Genomic DNA, 26,404 nt, shown 5'->3' on the forward strand with positions numbered 1-26,404 from the left:
ACAAAGAGCAGAGAGACAGTGCAGCTAGTGGAAACTAGAAGGAGAGAAGCTGAGAGGACTACATCTATCCACACATCAGCCAGGAGGCAGTGATACCTGTGTAGTGCTTGGAGGTGCTGACTTCAGACAGTGTTTCTTTCCAGGCACTGTACCAGGGGGCGCTAGCTTTAAGAGAGTGATCTGATAGGTGGAAGCAGACAGCCAGGGCTTGTGTTAGCAACATCTCTTTATTCAAAATGAAAAGTTACAGGTGACCAAGGAAAAAACAGGGAGGAGAAGCATGATAGAGGCAAATGTCACATGGCCGTTCATTAGATTAATTACATTGTTCCTCATGCTAATTGTGTCATTGTAATTTGAAGTAGAGAACAGACTGAAAAGTAACTGGTAAGTAACCCCACCCCTGGAACGCAGACTGGCCAATCACAGCATAGCATCGTCCAGCTCCAACCAGGGTGTGACAGCTGTCACAGACTTATCACTGAGACTCGTCACTGACTCATCACTGACTCATCACTGACTCATCACTGACTCATCACTGACTCATCACTGACTCATCACTGACTCATCACTGACTCATCAACCCTTTCACAGTTGTTCATGGCGGATGACTCAGAGCCTTTCACCAATGACTGACTGGCTCATTTTAGGGGGTACGTTGTAGCTTTAACCTGACAGGTTAAGCTTTTACATACAAAAAAAATGATAAACTGATCAAATATGATGTACTCTTATAGCTTGGACTGGCCAACAGTGTACCAAATTGTTCAAACTAGATCCACCTCAACCAGCTCCATCAGTAAAATGCTGATTCCACATTAATGCATCAGTAGTAACAACCCAAGAACCAAAAAATGACTAGATGATGGTGTAGAGCACTTATAGGGGCCTTTTTCTGAACTAAAAGTTTATTCAAGGACATTTAAATGACAATTCAATGCTTGCCATATGCAGTGCTTTGAGCAAATGCCTCTTCAAGTGATGTGTGACCCTTCGGCTTCACCGTTTCACTCGCGTTATTGTTACCGGTTAACGACCGTAATCACACTCTTGGTATTCCAACACACGTTTTCTGCTGAGGTGATGGAGTAAGTTGCTCGTGTTACCACCAGCGGCTACAACAGCAGACCCAGCTCCTCTCTTGGGCACAGACTCTAGCGGTGCATCTCCGGTCTGTCTTTGTTCATCCTGCATCGCTCTTTTCAACAGACTGTTGTGCTACCACCGGACTAGCTAGCGAGCTGTACCCAGCATGCCTTTTGGCAGTGTAATTTTATATATGTACGATTATTAGTGTTACAAATGGTTTATGTGTCACAAACTGTTGTGTCGTGGTGTTTTGCCCTGTTAAAGAGCGTTAGTTGTGGATTATTAATGGTTGTGTTATAAAGTTGTAACCATGGTTAGGGGTTCCTCTCAATACACTTAAGACAACTAGCTCCGACCACTGCGCCCTCAGCGGCGAACAATATATTTAGCTGCCTGTTGAAGAGTGACAGCAGTTGTTTCGGCTATGCGGGTATGGCGGTGTGTGAAAAATGTATATCATACGGGAAATTAAAACTGGTATATCGGTGGCCCAGCACTAGCGCAACTCTTCAATAACTAAACATAATCCCTGTTTTGACGTGGTATCAGCCCAATTAGAACCAGAACCGACAGACGTAGAGGGTCCTGACAGAAAGAGCACCATGTTCAAATTGTGTTTGCCTCCCACGATGTGTTCCATGACACGTTCCATCAATGTCTGCTTTGTGACTTACCCTGCGCTGGTGTTAGCTCGCCCCATTTAGGTTCCACTACTGGCTGAAATAATTCATTATGGTTACCTAAAGTACTCTCTGAAGGATTGACAGCCCACACTGTCTCTTTTTGTAAGACACAAGAACGGGTCAAAGGTAATTTTGTCTCTATCTTTTAGGTTTTTTCCAACCACATGAGAGCCAGTATGATTACACACCACTTCAGACACCATTTTTTGTTTACATTCATATTCCATCTCTGGCATCTTCTTTCTGTTCGTGGTCACGTCGTGAAAGACTGCCAGCAATGATTGGTCGGGTACCAACGTGGTCTGTCGTGTCTCTAGGCTGAGTCATGGTAAGAACATATGACTATAGGACTATATGACTGGAGTCTGAACTTTGTATTATATAATGTGTTTTGGTTAAAAAAATGTATATCAGTGTATTTATCATTATCGGATTATTGAAATCAGCATTGAGGTAAAAAAAATCCTGTATGGTTCCAGAGCCGGTCCTTACCACTGAAGTTGAGGTCGTAGTCTCCTGCCGTGATCACGTTGGTCGCAGCCCCCTCTTGTGGCTGGCAGGATAACACCACTTCGTTGAGCAGTCGGCGCTGGGCGGGGCTGAAGGCAGCGGATGTTGGGATTGGGCTCGTCACTACATTGTTGACACAGATGCGTAGGTTTTTCACAACCTGCACCTGGTTATTGGGGTCCCGGATGTGACCTAGGGAAGACGACGACAAGCATTTATTTAAAAAAAGAATTGTTATAGAAGCAAGCGGCAACTGCGGGTTCAAACGGTCAAAAGTTGCGCAACCCCTTGGCACACGCCTCCCTTTCCAAGTGTGGAGACAACCTACGGTGGCCTTCGGGTGACAAAAGTCGTAAAAATGCAAAAGGCCCAGTCGAGAGATTGTCAGCTATGCCTTCGGAACAGTGAGCTCAAGGCAATACAGTGACACTTATCGGTCATTTGGCTTTTCTTTCATCGGGGATCCTGCTGCACCAACCCTGTTGTGCCTAGCATGTGGGGAAAAAAACATCCAACAGTGCCACAGTCCCTAGCAAGTATTTTGTTGGCTTGTGTGATTGTAATGAGAAACAGGCAGTTTTCATGGGGACGACCATGAAAGCGTCTGAGAGAGCTAGCCACCTACTATCTGAACTAGTAGCCTAGTCAAAAATCGGCACACACTGTGGCAGAGACATACATTTTGTTGTCTAAAAAAAAGCCATTGGGAACAAGATTCTAGGCCCAGATGCCGTTACCCTCTAAGATAGCACAACTGATGGATGCATTGAGGACATGTCGATGGTGGCTAAGTGGAGAGCAGGGCCAACTTTCAATCAGAGAATCGGTGGTTCGATCCCCGGCTCTGGCTCCGCTAGTCGCATGTCGATGTGCCCTTGAGCAAGACACTTAACCCCTAAAACCCGTAGCTGTGCCTACGGTGTGATAGAATCTGAATTGTAAGTCGTTTTGGATAAAAGCGTCTGCTAAATGACGCTGCAGACATCAAAAACATTTGTAGAAGGTGCTTATCAGCGGGAAATTTGCATTTCAACTTCATGAGTCTACGAACATAAGTGGACATGCTCAACTCTTTGCGCTTTGTGGATGAAGCTTTGTGATGAAGGAAAATGTCCTTTTGTGCAAGATATTGCTCACAAAAACAACAGATGAGGACATTTCTTAGATCATCATATACATCATATAAGCATGCTAACGTCTGCATAAACTAAACCAACCTTCAACAAGTCGCAGACTCACTGAGGTGATGTTTTGCAGTAGCAACTAAAACGAGGAGTGAAGAAGTAACGTTACGAGAACGAGAGCCAGACTAACAGCGCAGGAAACAACTGCCATCAACAGATGAGTGACAACTTTGTTCAGCTCATTTTCTGTAACCAGTCTAGTAGTGCTGGGCGGTATACCGGTTCAACCGGTATACTGGTAATAATTTCCCGCACGATATGAATTTTTCATATACCGTCATACCGGAGCACAGTCTATCAACAACTGTCAATCTTCAGCAGGTGGCAAAATACATTGTTCGCCGCGGCTTCGGAGCTAGTTCTATTAACTGTATTGAGAGGGACCCTTGATCATGGTTCTAACTTTATAACACAACAATGAATAACCCATAACTAACGCTATTTAACAGGTCAAAACACCACGACACAACAGTTTGTGACACAGAAACAATTTGTAACACTAATAATTGTACATTTATATAATTTCACCGCCGAACTGCATGCTGGGTACAGCTCACTCGCCTGCTAGCACAACAGTCTGCTAACAGCTGGGAGAGGCTCATCACGTGCACAACGTTACATTAAAGAACAGAACAGATTGATGCAGGATGAACATAGACAGACCGGAGATGCACCGACAGAGTTTGACACATATGCAACGCTGATTACGTTTAATATGTGTGGCATTTGTAATAGATGTACGTTGGTACATAGAGGGTGATAAGACGCTGTCACGGGAGGGACTTAGGACCCAGGGGAATGTAGGTGAAGGAAAGCGGAAGAGACGGAAGACACGCCACACGAACAGCTGTTCACCGCTCGTCACGATCCTGCAGACCAGAGATTCTCAACTGGTGGGTCGCCGCGGACCCGTTTTCAGTGGGTTGCGGGCCTTTGCCTTATGCAGCGCACTCATTCACGCTCCTTTCCAGCATTTACGGCACTTGTTAAGGCGCTTGTTAAGCGGTGCAGGAAAAACGCCGACCAATGCGTTGTAAATCACGTCACGTGATGCAGTTTAGCCAATCAAATAAGGGTATTCTAAAATGTTTCCTTACTCTAGTGAGATGTACCCACACCGTGACACAGGGAGGAGAGACAAGGAAAGACATCATAGGGCAGATCTCATGAAAATCTATGTGTGAAAGTCAAATATCTCTGGTCGATTTTAACAATTGAAATTGCTGAAAAGACCGCATTCCTAAACGAGTGCTGCGAAAACATTGAAATAAAAGTGTTTCTCTTCCGCACACTTGGCCTTATGGTGAGGTGTATGAGTTTGAAAAGAATACCGTGATATACCGTGGTACCGCCAAAGTTATGCAAAATACCGTGATATACATTTTTGGTCATATCGCACAGCACTACAGTGTAGCATTAAAGCATGGTGGAATTAACAAGTAGGCAAGTCAACTAGTAGACAGCTGGCTAGTTATCTAGCTGGCAAATGTTGCCATGCTTCACTGCTTGTACCTTTGTCGTTCCTCATTGCTGAGCCATCTACACAAAGAGACACTACAAAGTAATAAAACATGTCTCTGATTTCTGACCATCTTCATATCTTGTCCTCCCAGTCACAGCAACCAACCTGTCCCGAAATAAGATGTAAGCAAACCTGGCTGACATTAGGCTAACTTTAACTCTGCTTGATGTACCCGTACGTTCGATAGCATTTTGCTAACTTCAGATGTGACTTTATACAATGCAATGTGTCCGTGAAGATTGTGAACCCAACTTACATAGTAATGTGACCTTTGAACGGACGTAGCATATCTAAGTAGAACAGGAAAAGGCTAAAGTCTACCGCGGTTCTGTTTGCTCAACTATTGGAGGGCAGAGCGAAAAGGGGCGGGACTTAGGAAGGGCCAAAAAGGCTTGTTGGAGATGAACTGCTCCTTGCCTGGAAAGTAGACGAGACCAGGCGGTAGCAGCAGGGGGCGTTAAAGAACTGACAGTTTTCAGCCGCCTTCAAGGAATAAACAGGAAGTCAAAGAATCAGTTACTTCCTGTTAGATCTGATCTGTAGGCCACTTGCAGTTTGCAGACCTACTTCGGATTATTATATCGGTTTGTAAATATATATTTATGTGGAAATGTACGTGTATCTGCTTTGTATGCTATTGTTTGTTCTTTTTATGTCTGACTGTGAAACACTTTGATGCTCGTTTTAATATGTATTGTATAAAAAAGCTTTATTATTATTATTATTATCATAAATTGCTTTCCACGAACTGTGTCTGAGTTCATAGAGGAAGATTTCAGAGAAGATCTTAAGTATCAAACACAACCTTTCATTATTAAAGACTACTTTATTACCCTGTCGTATTTTTTTAACAAAGCAACCAATCTACTTCCTGTTTACATCGACACCCACGTGCATGCCCTGTGTACATGAAGAGTCACGTGATATTCGTTTTCAGGCTTGTTAGTCTGGATGGAGATCATTTCGAAAACGGTGCTGAAATGACGGAGATCGTTTTTGTTTGAAAAAGGAGTAGTATGGATGTAGCCTAAGAGCAAGCAAAAGACCAAGTGATGTACCCAATGTGACCCGATCGCCGGGGATCTGAGCAGGAAAGGCTCATCTCGAACGAGCCTATTATAACAATGATCATCTGGGTCATATTGTATTCCTATAAACCATAAACGGTGTCATTGTGATCGCAGATCTAAAATGGTGAACAGAGTATTTTAACAAGCAGTTCTGCCAAACGGAACAAATGAATTAAACAAGTATTGTGAAGTGATTAGATTGGTCTGCCAACGTGTTATTACACCTGGATGGGAGTGTTTGGGACTACTTGACAGCAGTGGTCCGTCACTGCCCCTTGCTACCGTGGACTTCATCTCGAACCAGCTTGTTATGTTGTCAGTGGTGTGTGACAGCACAGCGTGCATCTTGGTCTCACTTGGCTCTATTGAGTTAACCTTCATGTGTGGACTGCAACTAGAGTCTAACAGCCTAATAACGCACTTAGCTCCTTCAGCTATTTCTTGATGATCGAACAACAGAACTGTTAGCTACCGGTCTTAAAGCATCTCCTTCAGACCCGCTTTCAGTGGCTCAGTGGTCAGGTGTCAGTCTGGACTGTATCTCCCCTCCAGTCAACGCACACAGCTGCTTAGACACAATCCAGTCTGCTAGCCGTCGGTTAGCGCTGAGCTAATGTCAACTTCGCAGGCTAAAGATGCAAGCTACACCCCCGAAGCTCCGTCTGTGAGAGCTGTGACACCGATAGTCCAGAGTCACGGTGGCTCGTGAATAGTTGAGCTTACCTTCGGACGTTAGTCTGCAGAAAGGCCGCAGCAGCTCAGCGAAATTCAGGTTGTTCTTGCGAGTCACTCTCTCCGCTTCTTCACTACATAAGACGGCCACCATCGGGACAAACGAGTCCTGGACGAACTCCTGCACGGACTGTACGCATTGGGCCATGTCGGACCGGCGTCAACACCAGCTAACACACTGAACCGAGTCAACTGTCCTGTAGACGGAGAAAGTCGGACTATATCATTTCACTTCCTCTACTCCTCTTCTAATCGCAGACGGCAGCCATGTTGAGTTCGCCAACCGACTTCCTGTGTAGCGCTGAGACGATCACGTGACGCCTGACAGCTACTTCCTTTTCCTTTCCACGTGACCAGTGTGCGCTAATGTTTCACCTCTCGTAACTATTTCATATAGAATAACGACAATATTATACAGCAACACAAATCCATCTTCATGGAATATTGTTTTCACAATAATTGTGATCGTTACTGAGGAAGAGTTTCTGCCAGCCAGCATACAGGTTTATATCTGTAATCCCAGAGGATTATGCTAAAGTCTTTGGTGCAATATCCTCTGGTGTCTGTATGCTGTTTAATTCTCAGCAGAAGGGTTGATGTCGAACAATTGCCCTTAATATCTCCAACATACACTCTCTTAGAACTTTGTCCTCAATTATTTTGGTAATAATATAAAAAGAGTTCTGATCCAAAGAATATTACTACATTCCAGTGGTGGGCCGTCAGGGCCAGCAAAGCCTTCTCTGCAGGCCAAAACAGAATCACAAAGTAAGAGCTATTCTTATGGGGAACATGGTAAACATTATACCTCCTAAACATCAACATGCTAGCATGATCACTGTGAGCATGTTGATGTGAGCATTTAGCTCAAGTAAAGCCTTACAGAGCAGCTCTTGTTTCTGTCTTAGGACAACATTGTTCATCAGATAAATATTCTTTACAACATTTTTATTATTTACGAATGTGCTCGTTTGGGAAAGTGCTACGACACAAACAAACAAACATTGAATTTCCTAGATTTTTAGGGAGACTAATAGGGAATAATAATAACGTGATGGTAGCTTTTAAGTTTATTGTCCAGGACTGTATGAGTTGTATCAGTGGTGGGCCGTCAGGGCCAGCAAAGCTTTCTCTGCTGGCCTAGACAGAATCACAAAGTTATATCTATTTTATAATTTAATAATTTTTCACAAATAAGCCTACACTACTGGTATTCTAATTATTATCTTATCTTCTCATTGCACAGCTAATGTTCCTCAGTTGCTCTGCTTCAGTGCAGCTTGTTTTAAGTAGAGCTTTTATCCAATCAGATTTCACCTCTGTGTCTCTAGGTAGAAGAGAGGCCCGAGGCCTGCAGACTCACAAGTGAATCCATGTGCAGTTTAAGTGAATGGAGACGATATTGTTGATTGTCAGTGTTCAACCAATCAGATCTTTAGTTTGACATGTTGGGCGTATTCTTTGACATGTCAGAGCCTTCTAGCTGGCCTACAAGTAGGTCAGCATTAACGTGCGGTGTGATTGGTCAGTAGGCTAGCGTGACTGTTGTGAAGCTGAAGCTAGCAGAACTTAGTAGAAGTAAGAGTTCAAGTTGTAAGCTATGTAAGAAGTTATGACATTGACATGACATTTTTAGCGTTTTGCTTGGTGTAGTTTTTTAACACTCAATGGCTGAAGGAGGAGGAGAAATGGATTTGGGAGTTGGCAACGTCTTTCTGGAGAAGGACATTTCCATAAAAGCTGGACATCATATCAAAGGGTCGACCAACCCCACAGCTAGCAGCCCTGAGCCAGCATGGAAAAGGTATTTCTGTCTGACAGCATTGGAGAAGCGTTGCACAATTTATGACTAAGAATGCGTTTTATTTGCAACTGAGCATCTTGGTGTTTGGAGCTGTTTGGAGCTACGCTACGCTAACCTGAGGGGGCTAACCAAGGCAGCAACACGACACCATAGCACGACAGGACACTTACAAGCTACGGTGCTTTTGAAAACTTTTGCTGAGACCCGAGTGGATCTACAACTCAACGAACACGTTTGCAGGAGGACCTCTGGCTGAAACTGAACCGCACCGATGTTCTGTACAACCGCGGTATTGAATTCTTTGTTAACAAAGAAAGGAAGATGGACTTTGTCTTTCAGTGAACAGCAGCTTTGGTAAGTGAAGTGCTTTTGTGTTTTTACATCTGCAGTAGCGTTACCCTGCCATAGACATTATTTGTCTATGGCAGGGGTCGGCAACCTGCAAGGTCAGTAATATCTGACCTTAAATAAAAATGTTTTAATATTTTGTCAACTAAAATGTGCTACACATCCTATTACACCTGTCAGGCGCCTTTCCCTGCAGGTGGCTAATCATGATCTGCAAACCCCCGCCCTCGGTAAACTATCAAGTCACGGAGGAAAATAGAGTTTAATTCTGCGTGGACGTATTCATATATTTTCACTGCCAACGATGCTGACTTACCTGTATGCTTGATATGTGCAAAAAATGTAATGTTGAAAGTCACTTCCAGAACAAGCACACAGCATTTGCTGAAAAGCATCACATTGGAGATGAACGAAAAAGAGCGATTCCTCAACTGCTGCAGCAAACTCTCCTCTTCATCAGAGTTTGATATTGTAACAGATAAAATAGCAACAAAATGTCAACAAGTGTCTTTATTCTTGTTCTATAATTTCACAAATACAACAAACTAGTTTTTGTAAATATAATATAACTATATACAAAACTTTATAAGCTGTGACATCAAACAGCTTTTGCGGCTCCAGACACATTTTATCTGGTGGAAAATAGGGTAAAGTGGCTCTTTGTATAGTAAAGGTTGCCGACCCCTGGTCTATGGTGTCGTTTTTATGATATGGTTAATATTGTTCCAATGTTCTCCAATACAGCATGATGTTCATTTAATAAATGATGGTCCATTTAGACCATAAAGCAGAGTATGCTTTAGGGCGGGGCTACACGGTGATTGACAGGTTGCTACCGCTACCAGAGCCGTATATATCGTCTCTAATTCACTCCTCTGCAGTCCAAACTGAGTCCACATACCAAAGGGTAACGTCATGTCCACTTCTTATATAAAGTCTGTGCTACCAACCCACACACTTGGAAATAAGTACCAAGACTGGGCTTTTTTTTAGAAGGGGGGCTTACTGGCGCTAAAACGGAGCGTTTCAGAGAGAGGATGACTACGTATGTTCAGATAGACAGTATGAGAAAAAGAAAGTGTGTTTGAACATTAAAGTATGTAAACATGTTGTAGGAGAAACCCAAAAGACAAGTAAGAACTTGAGCATATGTCCCCTTTAATTCTTCGTGAAATACATTCAACAAGGTGCTCGAAGTCATTATTTTCTTCCATTAGAAGATGAGTGCACTGTGGTGATAGAGGAAGGGACATGGACAGCAACAAGGCTGTGGCCTTTCAAATATGCTCAATTCGTACCATGTGGCCAAAAGTGTGTTAAAAAAAAATGCACCATTACATTACACCACCACCACCACCAGTCTGACCCGCTGATACAAGGCAGGATGGATCCATGCTTTTATACATTTTATTTATTATTTGGCACATGCGATTTCTTATTTCAACAATTATGGGGATGGGGTTGGTCGTTCACGTAGTGTCACTGTAGTTACCTTGTTCATGAATGCTTTGGAATGTATGCACACTACACACACAAGATGGTGTTGATGAATCACATTCCATGCATGGAATCGTTCCTACAAACAGGACATGAGGCACATTCTTCCTACGTCAACTTTTTTTACTGCGCTTGATTCAGATCAACCAAGACACGGAAGAAATTGGTTCAAAAGCATTGTTATGCAGCACACAAACATTGGATGAATGCATTAATAAGGAACGGCTTTCACCGACTGTCCATCCTCTGCTGGGCTCACATTCTGTTCCAGTCAGATGATGACACAGTGTACTCCTTTAAAGTCGGGGCCTCTCTGCCTTAACAAGGATGGCTTAACAAACCACAAGAATGTAGTTTCATGTCGTCTTACACTTTAATACAACATCAATGGCACTGTAGAAACATTATATACAATACAGTCAATACCATCTGCCAAGTATTATGACTCAAGGGTAATAAAGTGACGGCCATTTGCCAGTCAGATGGTTATACCATCCAGGACCAGATCATCACAGACGCTGCTTAATGCATCCAGGTATGAAGGCAACAATGTGGTGTGACACAGAAAAGGACCTGGGGGTCATTTGATGTTGCGGAATATGCGGCGAGCGTGATTGGTCTTTATGGCGGCCAGAGCTGCCTCCAGTGTGGCGATGAGGTGCAGGAGGGTGCTGGGGTCTGTCTGGAGAACCCTTCTGCTGAGGTCATCGCGGCTGTCACACCCTCCCGTCAGGAGCAGGCGCATCGTCAGCATGGGAATGACCTGCTGACGGATCGGACGACTCGCCAACTGGCAGGAAGACATATGGGAGAAGAGGTTCAAATCTGAACCAAAAACATGTTGGCATACAAAAACACCTTTCATATCAGCTTTGTATCATATGGTTAATGATGATTGGTTTAGGCACAGAAATACTCGGTTAAGGTTAGAAAACGTATCAACGTAATGTAACAACACAACATAACGGAACAACTGTAAATAATGAACAACCACCCGTAGCAGACTTCTTTATGTCACGTTTCGTCCTGATGGTGGAAAGTTAATCGGTAATCAAACACCAACTAATTAACAAACACAATTACACACAAAAAGATTGCAAATAGCCGAATATAATCAAAAATGATCTACATGCTCTATTTGAATCCAAAGCAGAGGATTCATAATTTTGTAATGATCTAGTACATACACAGAAACACACACCTGTACATCCAGTCTCCATTCCAGGTTGTGGTAGGCCGGCAGGTTGGAGGGCAGCTGACTCAGGATGCTACGAATCTGACTGTGGTGTTGCAGGTAGAGCTGCAACACAAACCCTCACACACTCAGCTGGAGAGCAGAGAACTGTCATACAAAGTGTGCACTGCAAATCATCTCACATCACAACAATGGAGTCAAAGTCACCTGTAAGAGGATCTGGTTAAGCTCTTCACCAAACCCCAAAACCAACACCGAGTCCAGGAAATCCACTTCAGAGATCTACACACACACACACACACACACAGTTATATCTGGGGCTCTCCTGCTAAAAGTCTGAAGGACACAAAGTCTATTAAAGTGGCAACAGACAACTTTTCCCAAATTGCGTTTCCTAGTGGTATTGTTGGTGGCAATGCTGTAGCAAAGACAACCGGATCAAATATAACAGAATATAGCCTAGTAGGCTAAGTTCCACCATTACTCATTTTAGAAAGGACATCAGACACCAAGTGTGTGAGCATTAGCTAGCGTTGTTTAGATGATCACACAGACATCTAATCTTAGAGGTTTGTTTCTGGCTGCTGGCGTTAGCATTAGCTAGCGTTGGTTCTCAACCTTTTTCAAGTTGCGACAGTCATTTTCTTTTGTTTGACACATAGCACTAGGCATTACTGAATGCGCTCCAGATTCTCCCTGATCCACTGGATCCACATCACAAACTCCTGTTCAGGCACTCCGACTGTCACAAACACCCGGATGCAGACAGAAGTGCACAGTGAAAGCGAGGCTCATAGGGAACCAATCTAAACAGCAATGGTGTCATTATTCTATAGCAATTACATTCTTCCATCAACATTTACTGCATAATGATAAGTTAAAGAAAGAAACGTGTCTATTGTCTCGATTAAAGGTTGTGGTCATTCCTCCAATCACCTCTAAGTCAATGTCAAACACAGAGTGTCAGAGTGTGTGTGTGTGTGTGAGTGTGTGAGTCACCATGTGTTTGGAGCTCTCGGTCATCAGATACATCAGGCCTTCCACTCCATGCTGCACCATTTCCACCGGAACACACAGCTTTCCTGCAAGCAGTGGGTCATTATACACTCGAAAGTCTGTTAATCACTAACAATGAACATAAGCCACACAAATAATCATGGGATGGCTGGTTAGTGACCACAGAAATGAAACCAGGCTATTCAAACATGCACTGTCTCTTTAAACTATTAATGATGAATCAAACTGTACTACATGATTTCATTGATCATCATACACTGTGTGAGCTGTAAAGTGAAGTTCAGACTGTTTGTGTGTTGATTCACCTGTAAAGTCATGTAGAATAGTGTTTTACTGCCAGCTGTTCATAATAGCACTCCACATATATCAGTTAAAGATATATGTTGTTCACTGCAAAGTCTGACAAAAGATGCCAACTATTACATATTTCTAAAGCAACACAAACTATGACAACATTGTAGTACAACAAACCTGAATGAATACTGTATAAACCACCAGACACAGGAACAGCTTCTTTCCATTGGCTGATGAACAATTAAACGGACAAACTGCATCTTCATTTGCACTATTATCACCTTCTGCAGTTATATCCCCAATCCATTGTCATTGTTCTTTATGCTCATATATATTCTTAGATATATATTTATATCGTACATAGTACTTAAATGTTAATGCTTAGTTTCTCTGTTCTACTTTGTTGTCTTTAATATTTCTCTTGCGCACACACACACACACACACACACACACACACACACACACACACACACACACACACACACACACACACACACACACACACACACACACACACACACACACACACACACACACACACACACACACACACACACACACACACACGATGAGCAGGAATGTTTTACGCCATAATGCCAATAACAAGTCCACTACTGCCCACAGCGTTGAGTAAAGTTTTTAACAGCGGTCGGAGTGGACCAATCAGCTGCCTGCTACGGAGGATGTGATGGAAGCTGTGCTCTTACTGGCTGCTCCCTCGTAGATCTTGGGACTGCTTCCTCTCCTTAAGAACTCCAGCGCTATGCGACCGAACTCTCCAACCACTGAGGACAAAAACACATCGACTCAATTTACCAAATCAATGTGTTTGAATTCATATTCATATTCAGGGTTATATAGATAGAAGTGATGCACCCGTTCTCCAGAGGTGCTATTCGGATACAATCCAACAGTTCATTTGATGTACAGAAACAGCACCTGACTAACTGAGAACCACATGGATCTTCCACATGCAGAGGGCTGCTGAGCAGCGTCATTGACCCATTTGGCCCATTTGGAGTTTACCTTTAGTGAGCGCTTCTGTCAGCAGTAAACTAATGCAGGAAACATACATATGTTTATTATCACCACAGGTAGAGAGATGTTTTCCTCTGTTTCTTTTTGAAAGTGTATTTTTCTTAATTTATGAATCCATTGTGCAATGAAATTCGTTAGCATAGCCGTTCATTCACCCCGGTTGAGTCTTGAGCTTGCCCTTTCTCATTTGCAGTAAGCACGTCTCGTACTTGTACAAACTTCTTGCTACTTGGATTCATCCGGGCATTTCCCCTGTTCACAAAGTGCACCCATAATGCACCTGGTATCCTCCACTGACCATCACACAGCGAGCAGCTTTCAGGATGTTATCGTTATTGCATCATTGCTGTCAGCTGACAATCACACCTCAGTCGTTACAGCAGCCAACGTGTTGTCGTGGTACTGATCCAAGACCAGTTACTGTACTGATCCAAGACCAGTTACTGACCTGATCCAAGACCAGTTACTGACCTGCGGCATCAACTTTCGGCAGGAAGGAGAGGTGTTCTTTATGGTCTTCAGACAAAACCAGCAGCATCCTGAACGACCAGTAGAGTCCTCAACAACCGGTGTTGACCAACAGGTAGAGTCCTGTACAGCAACGGTTTAACAGTCGGGAACTAAGCACAGCTATCAACCCGGAAAACCACTTGTACGGATTTCCCACAACCCGCCCTACTCCGCCTCCTATTGGCTGACCCTGGCGTCGCTACCCTTGGCCTAACCAATCTCACTACTCATGTCTAAAGCTAACCAATCCAGCCAACGAAGGGAACGAGTACTAGCCAATCAGAGGCAGAGTAGGGCGGGTCGTGTCTTCGCCCGTATCTCTCCTTCTTCGTTGGTGTTTTATTGCAGCACAACATTACTCCCTCCTCTCCGCCTTCCCTTTCTTCATGTTTCTGCTGAGTCCGTGTTTTTGAGGCTGACCCGGACAGCTTGTCTTCTTTCTTCAACAACTAAATGCAAACTATGAGACAGCAGGTCCACACAGAACAGTGAGGTCTTATGTGTTGACTCTTCTTCAGTAAGTTCAAGGAGAAACGCTTTCTAATGATCTTACAGAACGGTGGGTTTAGACCTCACCATGTCAATGAACTCTGCATCAAACAAGGTATTTCAGGTTTATTCCACACTGAAAATGTATCACAATCTTAGTAATATTATCAGAAAAAGTCAAATCTAAATTGTTTTCTCTCGTGTTTGGCCTACAAACAGCAGAAAATAAAGTTGATTGCGACAAACATCGTTAATGACAAAAATACAAAGACATAAAAGTGAAAATTAAATAAGATAAAAGGGGGTCACCACTCACTCTTTACCAACTTTGGTCTATTTTTTTTTTCTCAGGTCAGCTGAGAACACTACTCATCTCTTCTCTTGTATACAGGCCATGTTCTCCAGCGTTGATCATGGATCCCTGCTTTGATCCCATAGAGTATATTTCCTCTACAATGTCCAGCCACTGTCCTGGGCTTGGAGGGTCACATTTCATCCAGCTCCTTGTGATGGCCTTTTTACTTGCGAGTATCAGGATTTTAAAGAGGTAGATGTCCTTCTTTTGAATTATGTCGCCAGGTATCAATCCCAGGTACACAATCCGGGGTTCCCTGGGACTGTTGTAGCATAGGATCTCCTCCAGAGTCTGAATAACAATAATAATAATAATAATAATGTCCAGAAAATGTGTGAGTGGTGATTCATCTGCCCACACTGTCTCCAGCACTGCTGCTCTTTACCCAATAGTTTATGTTTTATGTGAGGTGTAATAAAAAAGCGGATTAAGTTCTTCCAACCGAATCTCCTCCATCTTCTAGAGCTAGTGGAAGTTTGTTGCGTTGTACACATGGAATGCCAATCACGCTTCCACAGTTCAGCGTTCAGTTCTACTTCCCATTTCAGTTTTACATATCGTGTTTCTTCCGGTTCGTTTTTGTGAACTGTACAGTTTGGAAACCAACTTTGAGGGGGTTTGTTTGTGCACCTGTCAACGCTTCAATCACTTCATTACCTTCTGATGAAATTCCTTTTTTAATTTCTGTATCATAGAAATGTCTAAGCTGTAAATATCTGAACAGGTCCCCATTTTCAAAGTTAAATTCTCTTTTGAGTTGTTCCCTCTATGAGTGTACATACCGCGGTTATCCAGCGTAGGAAAATAAAGTTGTTTTGTTGTTTCTGTGAAAGCGTTTCAGTAAAACTGACGTAAGAAAACATGAGGAAAATAAATCCACGCTTCAGATGAGAAACATTTCAGGTGAATTATAAATTATTCTGGCAAAAGCATTTTGCTTCATAAAATGTCTTCTTTCAGATGGAGTGGAAAGAAAGCATTAAAATAGACATTTTGCAAAAGGACGCTGTAATAGGCCTTAACATCAACATGTATATGTAAAACATTTATTTTATTGTGTCTACAAAAAGTAGTTCAACAGTTAATCATGAATGAAAACTCACATTTGGCATGCCCCCCCCCCCCCCCCAGGTTAAATGCTGTCAACAGAAACATCACAAAGTCACATCTGTACTGTAGCACAGCTGGTCACACGCGTCATGGAGCAGCTCCTCCAGGACGCAGCTTACTGGCTCACAATGAATACATACATGTTAGTTTCTGGTTGGAGTTAAAAATGCACCTCAGCTGCAAACTGTGCTATTGTTTAAGATGATCATGCATACGAATATGCAACTTGTCGATCACAGGAAGTTGTTCTTGTTGAGACTGAAGCTTCGTTATTTGACATCTCAACTTACAGTGATTGGAAAGTGTGACCAGTGTTCATGAAAAGGTTGGTCATTTAAAAATAGATTGCAGAGATCTGCTCAATACACATTGGTTCTTGTGCTACAATCATGAACATTCCTGGAGGGACTGGATTACCTTTCCACATGTCAGAGCCTTACAGTGTTAACTTAAGAGACAGAACACTGCAGTAGTGTTCAGGTAATAAACACCCAACCATGATCAGCCCAGAAATCCCAAAACACTCAAATAAGAAGTATATGGTGGTAACAAAGTGATTACATGGAGGAGTACTCTATAGAAAAATAACTAGCGATGTAAAGCACGGCATACACACACACAAGAAAATATGGAGTTTCTCCAAGACGGCCCACGAGGCTGAGACAACACTGTGTCCAGCCTGTGAGTACAATGTCCTGCCGGTCAGCAGGCTTCTCTTAACAGAATACCTGAGACTCACAGCAGTCACACTGCTCCATACTGTCCCATCAGGGTCAGACTCGTCTTACAACAGAGCCACATGGACACACAGGCAGGAGTTAAACCAGTTCCATGGCTGTGGAGCTACCTACTATCACAACCTCTCACACAGGAGAGGCTCCCATCACTCTGCTTCCGCACACTTCACCGCTCGTTACACGACAGCGTGAGCAGAAACGGTGGCGCTTGTTGTTTCACAGGTCAGTGATTCACTGAACAGCGGTTACACGTCAGCCACTGAAGCTGGTGACCACTCCCTCAGATGTCAGAGGGCACTAAAGCGCTTCACTCAGAGGAATGCTGTTCAGCCATCAGACGGACCTCACGTGTCCCGGCTGTCTTTGCAGCAGAGGGATGCTCGTGTAGGGACCGGGGGCGTGTCAGCGGGTTGGACTTCAGCTATGATGGGAGGAGCATTTGTGATATTGGGCTCTATGATACAACATTGACTCGACCTGGCTTTTCTACAAAAGACAAATAAAGAAATCAGAGGAAATCTATCTAACCACACAAACATCTGTTATAGATGGGAAACACTTCAAAGCTTTGATTATGGAGGAAAAAAAGCTTTCTCCAAAATGTAATTAAGACCTGCCCACGGTTTAACACTAACGTTAAAAGCTTTCAGTTGATTCCTGAGCAACAGTTACACAATGTGTTCTAGACTAGTGAACCACCGACATGAGAGTCCTGTTACTAGTGTGTGTGTGTGTGTGTGGGGGGTATTCAGCTGCAACAGCAGTCTGATCTGCAGACGGTAGCATTGCTAGCAGTGTCATTAAAGCAGGTCCAGAAATACAAAGGGCAGTAAAAACAGTCCATTAGTCCAAAAATTCTTATATTGTCTTGAACAGTAAAAAACGTAATGATGAGGAAACGGACAAGATCATATCGAAAAAAAATATAGAACGTGGAAGTGAAAGCCAACGGAGGAGGAAGGCTTCACATGACGACACACTCTCTGGAGGACACCTTTCCCTGTGGAGAGACCACACGCTGAAGATTATCACGAGAAACATTTCATCAGCCATATATTATTATATACACACACACACACACATATATATATATATATATATACACACACACACACATACATATACATTCACGAGCATCCTGTGCTAACGTCACGGTGCACAATGTGTCACAGGGGAGCTGAACTAATCAATGCACACGAAGCATCCAGCTGAACATCATGCTCTTCCTCTGGGCTCCGCCTCTTCTTCAAAGGCATGCCATCATCAGGATGATATTATAACACCAGCAGGTGCAGAAAGAGGAAGTAATTAGAGCTCACTGAGTTTTGAGGGGTGATAAAACACACGACAACAAGATATCAACCACCGTTTGCTTTTTCCACAAACATGGAACTGGTCTCTTTGATATAAATGGCGTGGACAAAATAATAAAAACACCGTTGGCTGAAACTCACCGTTTCTGCCTCTTCCTCCTCTTCCTCTCCGTTCTCGACCTCCACCTCAGTCTTGGAGACGCTCCTTGTGGCCACCTCCTGCAGGACAATCAGACTCATGACTCAAAACACAGCCCAGTGCAGCGCTGCAGAGCCGGGAGCCACGTTCAACACGCACACCAAAGCAATACCAAAGTCTTTACCTCGCCATCAGCGCTGACCAAAGTGGTGACGATGTCATTTCCTGTGCCCCAGGAGGTCTGGCTCTTCCACAGCAGGTCAGATGGTGGACTGTGGGCCACGCCAGCATCAGCAGACCACACCTGTACACACACAGTGCAGGTTAATACATGTTCAAAGACTGCAGACGCCACTCAAACACGCTGACACAGAAATATCATTAGCCGATACTAAACATCATCAATCGGCTGCTTTAAACAGAGGATCTCAACCACAGCTCCTCAGCACCGTGACGGCTCAGCAGTGTTAACAGCTTTTAATACTCACATCGTGATGAAATCATATATCGATAAACCTTGATACACAATCAAGACGTCTGAATGCACAATAACAGGCACATGCTAACTCAAATTCATCAGAAAATCTGATTACGCACGTAAGTTCTTTATTGAATGAGATAATACTCTATTTTATTTGTCACGTGATTCATTCATTCAAGTGTTACAAAACCATGTGGTTATTTCATATAGACACATAGAAACATGCTCTATGGTTCTGCATATAGTTATGGAGATATGAAGTGAAGAGTAGCAACTTGTCCTCTTGATATTTCTCACCGTCACAGACTGCCCAGCCTTGAGGACGAACTTTGGGGAGAACTTGTAGACGACCTCGTCCCCATCGTCCACCTGTCTCTTCAACCTCCAGTTGCCCAGCGGCTGGTCCTACAACACACAAGAAAACGTAGACAAGAACGTTTGACAGAAGGCATTGTGGGGTCACTTTGTATTCTACCTGTAATGACCAGCATGTACGGCCATCGTAGTTGACTAAATCCAACCTTAATGAAGTCTTTGTGTCACTATGAGGCTAGTCTTACTCACCTGAGGGCTATCATTGGTCAGTGTGACTGCGTTTCCGTCCATATCAGTGGGTGATATGGTGACTGCTCCGCTAGCGGTGGCTTCTTCAGACACCAGCAGCTGCCCCTCTGGCACATCCAGAGCCTCGGCCTCCGCCCTCTTTCTTTTGGAGCGGGAGGAGGAGGATCCCGTTAGCCTGGAAACGGTGACTCGAGCAGACGGGCTGGGGGACAGCTTCAGTCTGAAAAAGGGAACAACCAGTCACTAGAGAGTTACGGTGGAGATACACCAAATCCAGACAGGACCCCAAACGGGCCGACTTGCTCCGGCAGGTGGTAGGGTGACAAACCTTTTGATCGACACGGCCTAGTTTGATCTAGGACTTAATGTGCATAAAGTCATGATAATGCAAAGGTCGATACAGGGAATGTTCCGTCAACTTGCCGCTTCATGCAACTCTCCAGCAGAAAGGACCGAATAGCCACAACCCTAACAACAACAACAACAGATCTGTTCTTGCTAGTTCCAACCTGGTTTACACGTTTTCTCTGCACCTTCTACTGGAAAACCAGGACACAACGACTGCCCCGCCCTGAAGCCTAGCCCTCGTGTTCTCCTGTGAACCGCAGTGTGTTTCACCGACATGTGTCTTACGCAACTATTCAGGACCCAAGGAAGCCACGTGTGAAGTTGTTTGTATGAGCAGTTTCCTGAAACTGTCCATTATGTCCCATAACATTCCATTAGTCAGAGAGTTGTAATCTAAATAGCAATGACCGACAACATGGAGGAAACTCAGTCAAACTTCTCGTCTGGAGCACCCTGTCATCTCCAACATTTAGATGTTTCACATGGTGTGTGTGTGTGTGTGTGTGTTGTACCTGTGCTCCTCTCCCTCCAGCAGCTTCCTGTATGCGTTGATCTCCATATCCAGAGCGAGCTTCACGTCCAACAGCTCCTGGTATTCGCTGAGCTGAGCGTTCATCCGGTCTCTCATTTCGCTCATCTCTTGCTCCCTTCCTTCCATGACACGGCGGTGCTTGTCTCGCTCTGCTGACAGAATCTCCTCCAGCTCTCTGATGCGATCCTCTGAGGCAGCCGCCTTACAACATACAAGCGAACATCGATCAGCATGACCATTCATTAATAGAGCTAATTAGCAATAGAAATGCTGAAGCTGAATAACACAAGGAGCTGAAATGGTGAGGTTTGTGTTCCACAGCAGTACCTGTTTCTGCAGGGCGCTGAGCTGATACCCAAAGCTCTCTATTCTCATACGGGACTCCTGCAGCTCCTCCCTGGCCGAGCCCATTGCCTTGTCATTGATCTCAGAGGACACCTTGGCGTTATCCAGCTGGAGTGAGAACAAGAAGGACTTTGTTAGTGAGTCAAAGCTTCAGAGATAAAAGGAAAAGAAAAGGATTTGTGGCTCACCTTGGCCTGGAAGGTTTGCTCCAGTTCCCCCTTATACACAGAGACTTGCTCGTCGTGTTGCCTCCTCAGGTCCTGATGGATCACACAAACAGTATTGTTACCAGTTCTCAAACAACGGCTCCTCCTTAATAGTCATGTTGTAAATTTGGCAAATTGCATATTTCCACAGCACTGGTTCCAGTAATACAACAGAGCCATGTTGTCAGTCACAACGCTGTTTCTCTACTTCACACAGATTACTGAGCTTTCACTTGGTTTCTGTCTTCATGGAGACATACGGGCACTTCTCTGTTGTAGTGCAGTGCTAAGCATCAAGCTGCTGGCTATTATGGTCTTTAACTTCACTAATTCTGGCAAAACCAGATGAAATGGATTTATAAAAATGTAGACTCAAATCTCAGTGTAATGATTTTTACAGATTGGTGGATATATTGCTTCTATTGCCCCGCCCTCCCACAGATATGAAAGCGGTCACTATTCATCCCAACATACCTGTAAAGCCGATGCCAGTTTAAACTCGTAGTCGTGTCTGACTCCAGAGTCCACCTCCACCACCCTGTGCTCCTTACGACGCCGAGACTCACGCACCTCCTGAACACAAGGAAATACAGTTTATAGTTAATATGTTGAACCAATAGTTCTATTCAATGGTTTTAACATTTGACCAGAGCTGCATGTCATTCACCTCGACATGACTAACAGTGGATAAAGGAAACAATGATTTGGGGTTAGCTACATGCTATTGGCCTACACACACTCTTACCTCTTCAAACATGCCCTTCCTGAACTCCAGCTCTTCACTCAGTGACTGACAGCGGTTCTCCAAGTCTACACGCATCAGTGTCTCCGCCTCCAGCTGGCGCTTGGCAACAGCATGGCTGTCCTCTGCCTATAAGAAGTATTAGCACAAGGAATCTCAACATAGTTCGAACAGACCGAGCCATCATGAGCTAACCGCAGTAGAAAGGCTGAGAGGAACTGAAAGTGGCTGTGGATTTGGTCCTCTGAGCGGGGGATCGACTGATCCTGAATCTGTTTTTTTATTGTTCCTCGTCGCCACTTCTTTATGTCGGGTGTCATCATGTGAGATATTATATAAATAATTACTGCAGTTCTGCTACGATGGTCAAAGCGGACGTGTAATAACCTACACATGTATACCTTCAGGTTTTCATTGTATTTCCATCAGAGTGAATGATGTAATCAGGAGGGAGATCTTCCTGCATTTAAAATGTCACTTAAGTGCGAGTACTGCAAAGTATCATCAAAATATACTTCAAGGTCCAAAAGTAAAAGTACTAATCGTGCAGAATGGACCATTTCAGAATAATATCTATTACGGTGGATTATTGATGCATTCATGTGTTCATCATTAATGTTGCGGCTGGTAACGGTGGAGCTCATTTCAATTACGTTATATACTTAATTATATACTAGTTAATAACAGATCACCATTTACATATTTTCTATTAAGAATCTGAAGCTGCAAAGTAACTAGTAACGGAAATACTCTATTGAAGTACAAGTACCCTCAACATTGAACTTAAATACTTAAATGTACTAAATACTACATTTCACCAATACTAGAGAACAAAGTTCTTCACAGACGGCTACTTTTTAATTTAGGTATCTAAATGCACCAGATTGATGCAGTTAACTTGAAAATGTACAACGTTTTCTTGCAGGGAAGTGCTCTCCTTCAGTCTCACAATGTCCTGAAGGAAACACCTTTATTAAACACACACAGACTAGTTAACCCTTTAAAACAGACGACCTTGCAGTACTCACCTTAGCCAGCAGGCCCCTGACATCAGCCAGCTCTGAAGTCAGAGCAGCGTTCTGGCTTAGAGCTGTAGAAAGAGCTGCTTCACTCTTGTGCAGCTGGCCCTCCAGACCACCGGCCCTGGACATCGCCGCAGCAAGATCCCCATCCTTCTTCTTAGCACTGGAACACATGGACAGAGGAGGAGAACAGTTATGGCTTCATACTGCCACCAAACACTGATCTGGTCTCCAGACTCATCTGATCTCAAACAAGGTGACCTGTGTATCATATCACCTGCGTGTGGCTTCTTCCAGGTCCGCCTGAGCCTTGCCCAGGTCTATCTGGAGCCTGGCTCTCTCTCTAGCAGTTTCATCCAGAACCCGTCGAGCATCAGCTAACTCTGCCTCATACAGAGCCTTCAGGCCGGTCACCTAAAGAGAGGGGCACACAGTCATTACTTGATGACTTGGCGGGGTTAAATACAAATAAAATGACAACACCCTATTCACACACATTCAGTGTATGAATGGGTGAATGACGTGTAGTGTGCAGTGCTTTGAGTGGTCAGCAGACTAGAAAGTCGCTACATAAGTACAAGTCCACTTACCATCTTATACACAATTCTCAATTCCTTTATTTACTTTCACAAGGACGACCCACTCACAAGCTAAACTCCTTCTTGTGAGTCCTGGGTACATACATCCCAACAAGACACTCAAATACACACGTAGACCCGGCCAGCTAACTTCAGATGGTGGCTTTAGAAAACGGCAGGCTGCTGTTCAACTATGATCGGGCCAGCGTGCTAAATATTAAGCCAAACTTCAGACTGGAGAAGTAAAACCAGAAGGCGCCCCAACTCTGTCTTGAACGCATGTTTTTGGCTGCAGGGATTTCCAGATGTGGGTCCCACCTCTCCAGAAGCACTATCGGGGGCCAGTGGTGAGGCCAACTAACAGTACTGTTGGCTTCAGGGGGCCAGCAGGCACCGAGATCGACAGACTTATATTCCACCACCAGTTCAGGTACTTTAAAGGTTCACTATGCCACATTCAGAGTATTAATACAGCAGAAAAAAGTATAATCTAAGTAATGATATAGTGGAGTAATGTCGACCTGCGTGGTGGTGTCATGGTGTGCTGGTAGCTAGCAGCTATTGATGTTGTCTGGACAGACAGCGTTGTCGTGGAAGCATAACACCCACCCTCCTAACACTGTTAGCTCTGTTGTCGATGTTTGGACCATTTGCTGTGAGCCATTGCGGGGCAATGGCTGTTTTAAGTGGCTTTATTCTGTCCACTGTGCCATCAGTTTGCAGAAATGTGTTAGTCTGAACTGAACTGAGTCTGTGCAGCTCTCTGCTGGTCGAACCCCGTTCTGTCAGCAGGGATCAAAACACCACATGCTCACGCACTGTAGTGTGAATGTAATTATAAAACCTTTAATCTCACTTTTTATATACAACGGAAAAAATATCTACATACACAAATGAATAAAAACACTCAATGTGTTGTACTGAATGACATACACGTTAGTTTCACATGCTACCCGAGCGCACACAGATGCAATGATCTAGTAGCATTGCTGCTGTATCTTCTAGAAGCATGTGATGTGGTCTAAAAAAGGACTTGAGCGTTTCTCTTATAGAGCGATATTTCATAAGGTCCATGTTTTGGGACAATCACATATTGCTATATTTTAACGCAATCATTCTAAAAATGCTTTCCTAAGTACCTACACACATTGATTTGACGTAGAACTGTTTTCGGACTGAACCCCAGCTAAGAAAATATTGCACTTTGCCATTTGAATTGAACAAGAATCCAAACTGAAATGAATCAGTGTTTTCACAGGATCCTACCCATAATCAGATTAAAATATCATTCAGTTACTTTACTCTGGGTGACGTTGTCAGCCTGTTTAAATGATGTCATGTTCCATGGCTGAGATGACTGAGGCCAGAACATTTTCTGACATGTTACCAACGTCTGACAAACACCACCAGGAGGGTACACGTGAAGCGAGGGTCCGGTAACGATGATCCCGAGCAGGGAGCTGCTGGGACACAGACTCGGTATGACTTTGAAACCTCATGTAAAGTCTCTGCCTGGCGCTTTCACTTAACCATGAGCTACATCATGTTAAGTTTGATTGTGCACGTTTTCCGTGAAGTTGCACAAAAATAAATGAAAACTCAGAACTCGCTCATATTACAGATTGGCGCGCAGAACCACCCGCCCTAATCTTCCCGGTTACGTTATGTTTTGAACGCAGATTGGGGAATGCGATGGCGCGTGCTTTATTAACTGTGACAAAGTGAAGTTATAGCAATCATGATATTATTATGTCACACAAACTTACCATGAAACCATATTTCACACAACACCGCTAAACTAACGTGAGCACACCGATGAATTAGTGAACACAATATAGGTTGAAATTGTTGGTTAATTTAGATGTTTAATGGAAAATGGGCAGCTATAACTAACGAGGGTTCGTTCCTATCCTTCTATTCACGTGGACGTATTGTTAAACGAGCTCTAGAGCCGCTGAAGCTCTGGTCCACGTTACTGGCCAGGTGGTCTGCGACTGAAAGAATAGTTGGCTCGTTTTTGTTCGACTCACCTCTCTCGTAGTCACTTCCTCTTTCTCGGACACTTTGACCGTCAACCGGTCGTTCTCCAGTTCCAATGACCGAACGCGGTCGATGTAAACGGCCAACCTATCGTTCAGGTGCTGCAAATCTTGTTTTTCTTGTAGGCGAGAGATCCGGGTCGGGGAGAGGGGTGTCGAGGCCGCCGCCGTCCGGCCAGCTTCACGGCTTGGGGTAGCTGTCGCCATGACGGTTCTTTCAACAATCCTAAGTTTGCTTCTTCACTCCGTGAGCAATAAAGATAAACGTATCTATCCCGGTCGTTAAACGGGGACGCAAAAAACAGTTTATCTCCTTAATCAGCGATAGAAGGTCAATCAATGAGTCGAGTGCTCATGCAATGTCTCAGAGTAGAGTAAAACCCGCTGAAACACTGATATGATTCCAAGATGGCCGACCCCTCTATCAAGACCGCGCCAAAAGCAGAGACCGCTTCCTGTCTCGCAATGGATGATGGGAGAATGGAAAAGAGAGAAAAACCCACACATGCACCACATGAACATGTTATATTTTTATTATTTACCTATGACGGGCATATACTATAAATATATTGCTTATTCTTGCCAAATTATATATACATAGATGTAAGTTTACAAGCTACAAAGACTTTGAACTGTACATAAAACTACTAAACGCCGTTTTAACAAAAAGGCCCTGAAAACTAACAGCATGCATTGCTCGTGATCACAGATATTCCCTTTTTGATTAAAATTATTATTATTTTCATTTTCATTTTTTTACGTTTTTATTTATTTCTATATTCTTCTACAGTTGCAGCTACCTTCTCTGGCATGTAGATGTGCAATTTGTACAATTGTGCAATTGTACACCGTAAGGAATATTCTACAACCATGTATGAGTTGAGAATGACAGTTGCTACAGGTAATAATCA

The 26,404-nt window shown here is 43.7% G+C and overlaps 3 protein-coding genes across 4 annotated transcripts in view; all 3 read right to left on the bottom strand.

The window, feature by feature from the left end:
• Positions 1–7,057, bottom strand: part of trappc8 (trafficking protein particle complex subunit 8) — a 28,933-nt gene extending 21,876 nt beyond the window's left edge. Inside the window, exons 1-3 of one of the 2 annotated variants that reach the window (XM_079157399.1) lie at positions 6,782–7,057; positions 2,265–2,474; positions 97–180 (exon numbers count right to left, since the gene is read on the bottom strand). In XM_079157399.1, the coding sequence (XP_079013525.1) occupies positions 97–180; positions 2,265–2,474; positions 6,782–6,938 (451 nt within the window). In that variant the 5' untranslated portion in view covers positions 6,939–7,057. The remainder of the gene's footprint in view (positions 1–96; positions 181–2,264; positions 2,475–6,781) is intronic. The other variant, XM_079157400.1, reaches the window with a different exon arrangement.
• A 3,096-nt stretch (positions 7,058–10,153) lies between these two features.
• Positions 10,154–14,627, bottom strand: commd2 (COMM domain containing 2). The gene is made up of 6 exons (XM_079157548.1): positions 14,455–14,627; positions 13,653–13,730; positions 12,634–12,716; positions 11,842–11,916; positions 11,641–11,739; positions 10,154–11,229 (listed from the first exon to the last, which is right to left on the bottom strand). The coding sequence occupies exons 1-6, from the start codon at positions 14,519–14,521 to the stop codon at positions 11,020–11,022; spliced, it is 612 nt and encodes a 203-aa protein (XP_079013674.1). The 5' UTR covers positions 14,522–14,627; the 3' UTR covers positions 10,154–11,019.
• A 1,840-nt stretch (positions 14,628–16,467) lies between these two features.
• Positions 16,468–25,872, bottom strand: lmnb2 (lamin B2). The gene is made up of 13 exons (XM_079158048.1): positions 25,485–25,872; positions 23,154–23,290; positions 22,883–23,039; positions 21,858–21,983; positions 21,587–21,685; positions 21,095–21,166; positions 20,889–21,014; positions 20,542–20,762; positions 19,682–19,901; positions 19,415–19,522; positions 18,821–18,940; positions 18,639–18,716; positions 16,468–18,184 (listed from the first exon to the last, which is right to left on the bottom strand). The coding sequence occupies exons 1-13, from the start codon at positions 25,698–25,700 to the stop codon at positions 18,149–18,151; spliced, it is 1,716 nt and encodes a 571-aa protein (XP_079014174.1). The 5' UTR covers positions 25,701–25,872; the 3' UTR covers positions 16,468–18,148.
• Between the last annotated feature and the right edge of the window lie 532 nt (positions 25,873–26,404).

Source organism: Pholis gunnellus, assembly GCF_910591455.1.
Source record: "Pholis gunnellus genome assembly, chromosome: 4".
Taxonomy (NCBI): Eukaryota; Metazoa; Chordata; class Actinopteri; order Perciformes; family Pholidae; genus Pholis; species Pholis gunnellus.

Excerpts from the sequence above, each read along its gene's own strand:
- commd2 (XM_079157548.1), bottom strand. The coding sequence starts at position 14,521 with ATGCTGCTGGTTTTGTCTGAAGACCATAAAGAACACCTCTCCTTCCTG. Across the intron at positions 11,740-11,841 it reads TTAACCAGATCCTCTTACAG|CTCTACCTGCAACACCACAG; the intron begins GTGACTTTGACT and ends TTTGTGTTGCAG. Across the intron at positions 11,230-11,640 it reads AATGGAGACTGGATGTACAG|TTGGCGAGTCGTCCGATCCG; the intron begins GTGTGTGTTTCT and ends TCTTCCTGCCAG.
- lmnb2 (XM_079158048.1), bottom strand. The coding sequence starts at position 25,700 with ATGGCGACAGCTACCCCAAGCCGTGAAGCTGGCCGGACGGCGGCGGCC. Across the intron at positions 23,291-25,484 it reads AGGAAGTGACTACGAGAGAG|GTGACCGGCCTGAAGGCTCT; the intron begins GTGAGTCGAACA and ends CCCTCTCTTTAG. Across the intron at positions 19,523-19,681 it reads TGACCAATGATAGCCCTCAG|GACCAGCCGCTGGGCAACTG; the intron begins GTGAGTAAGACT and ends TGTGTGTTGTAG.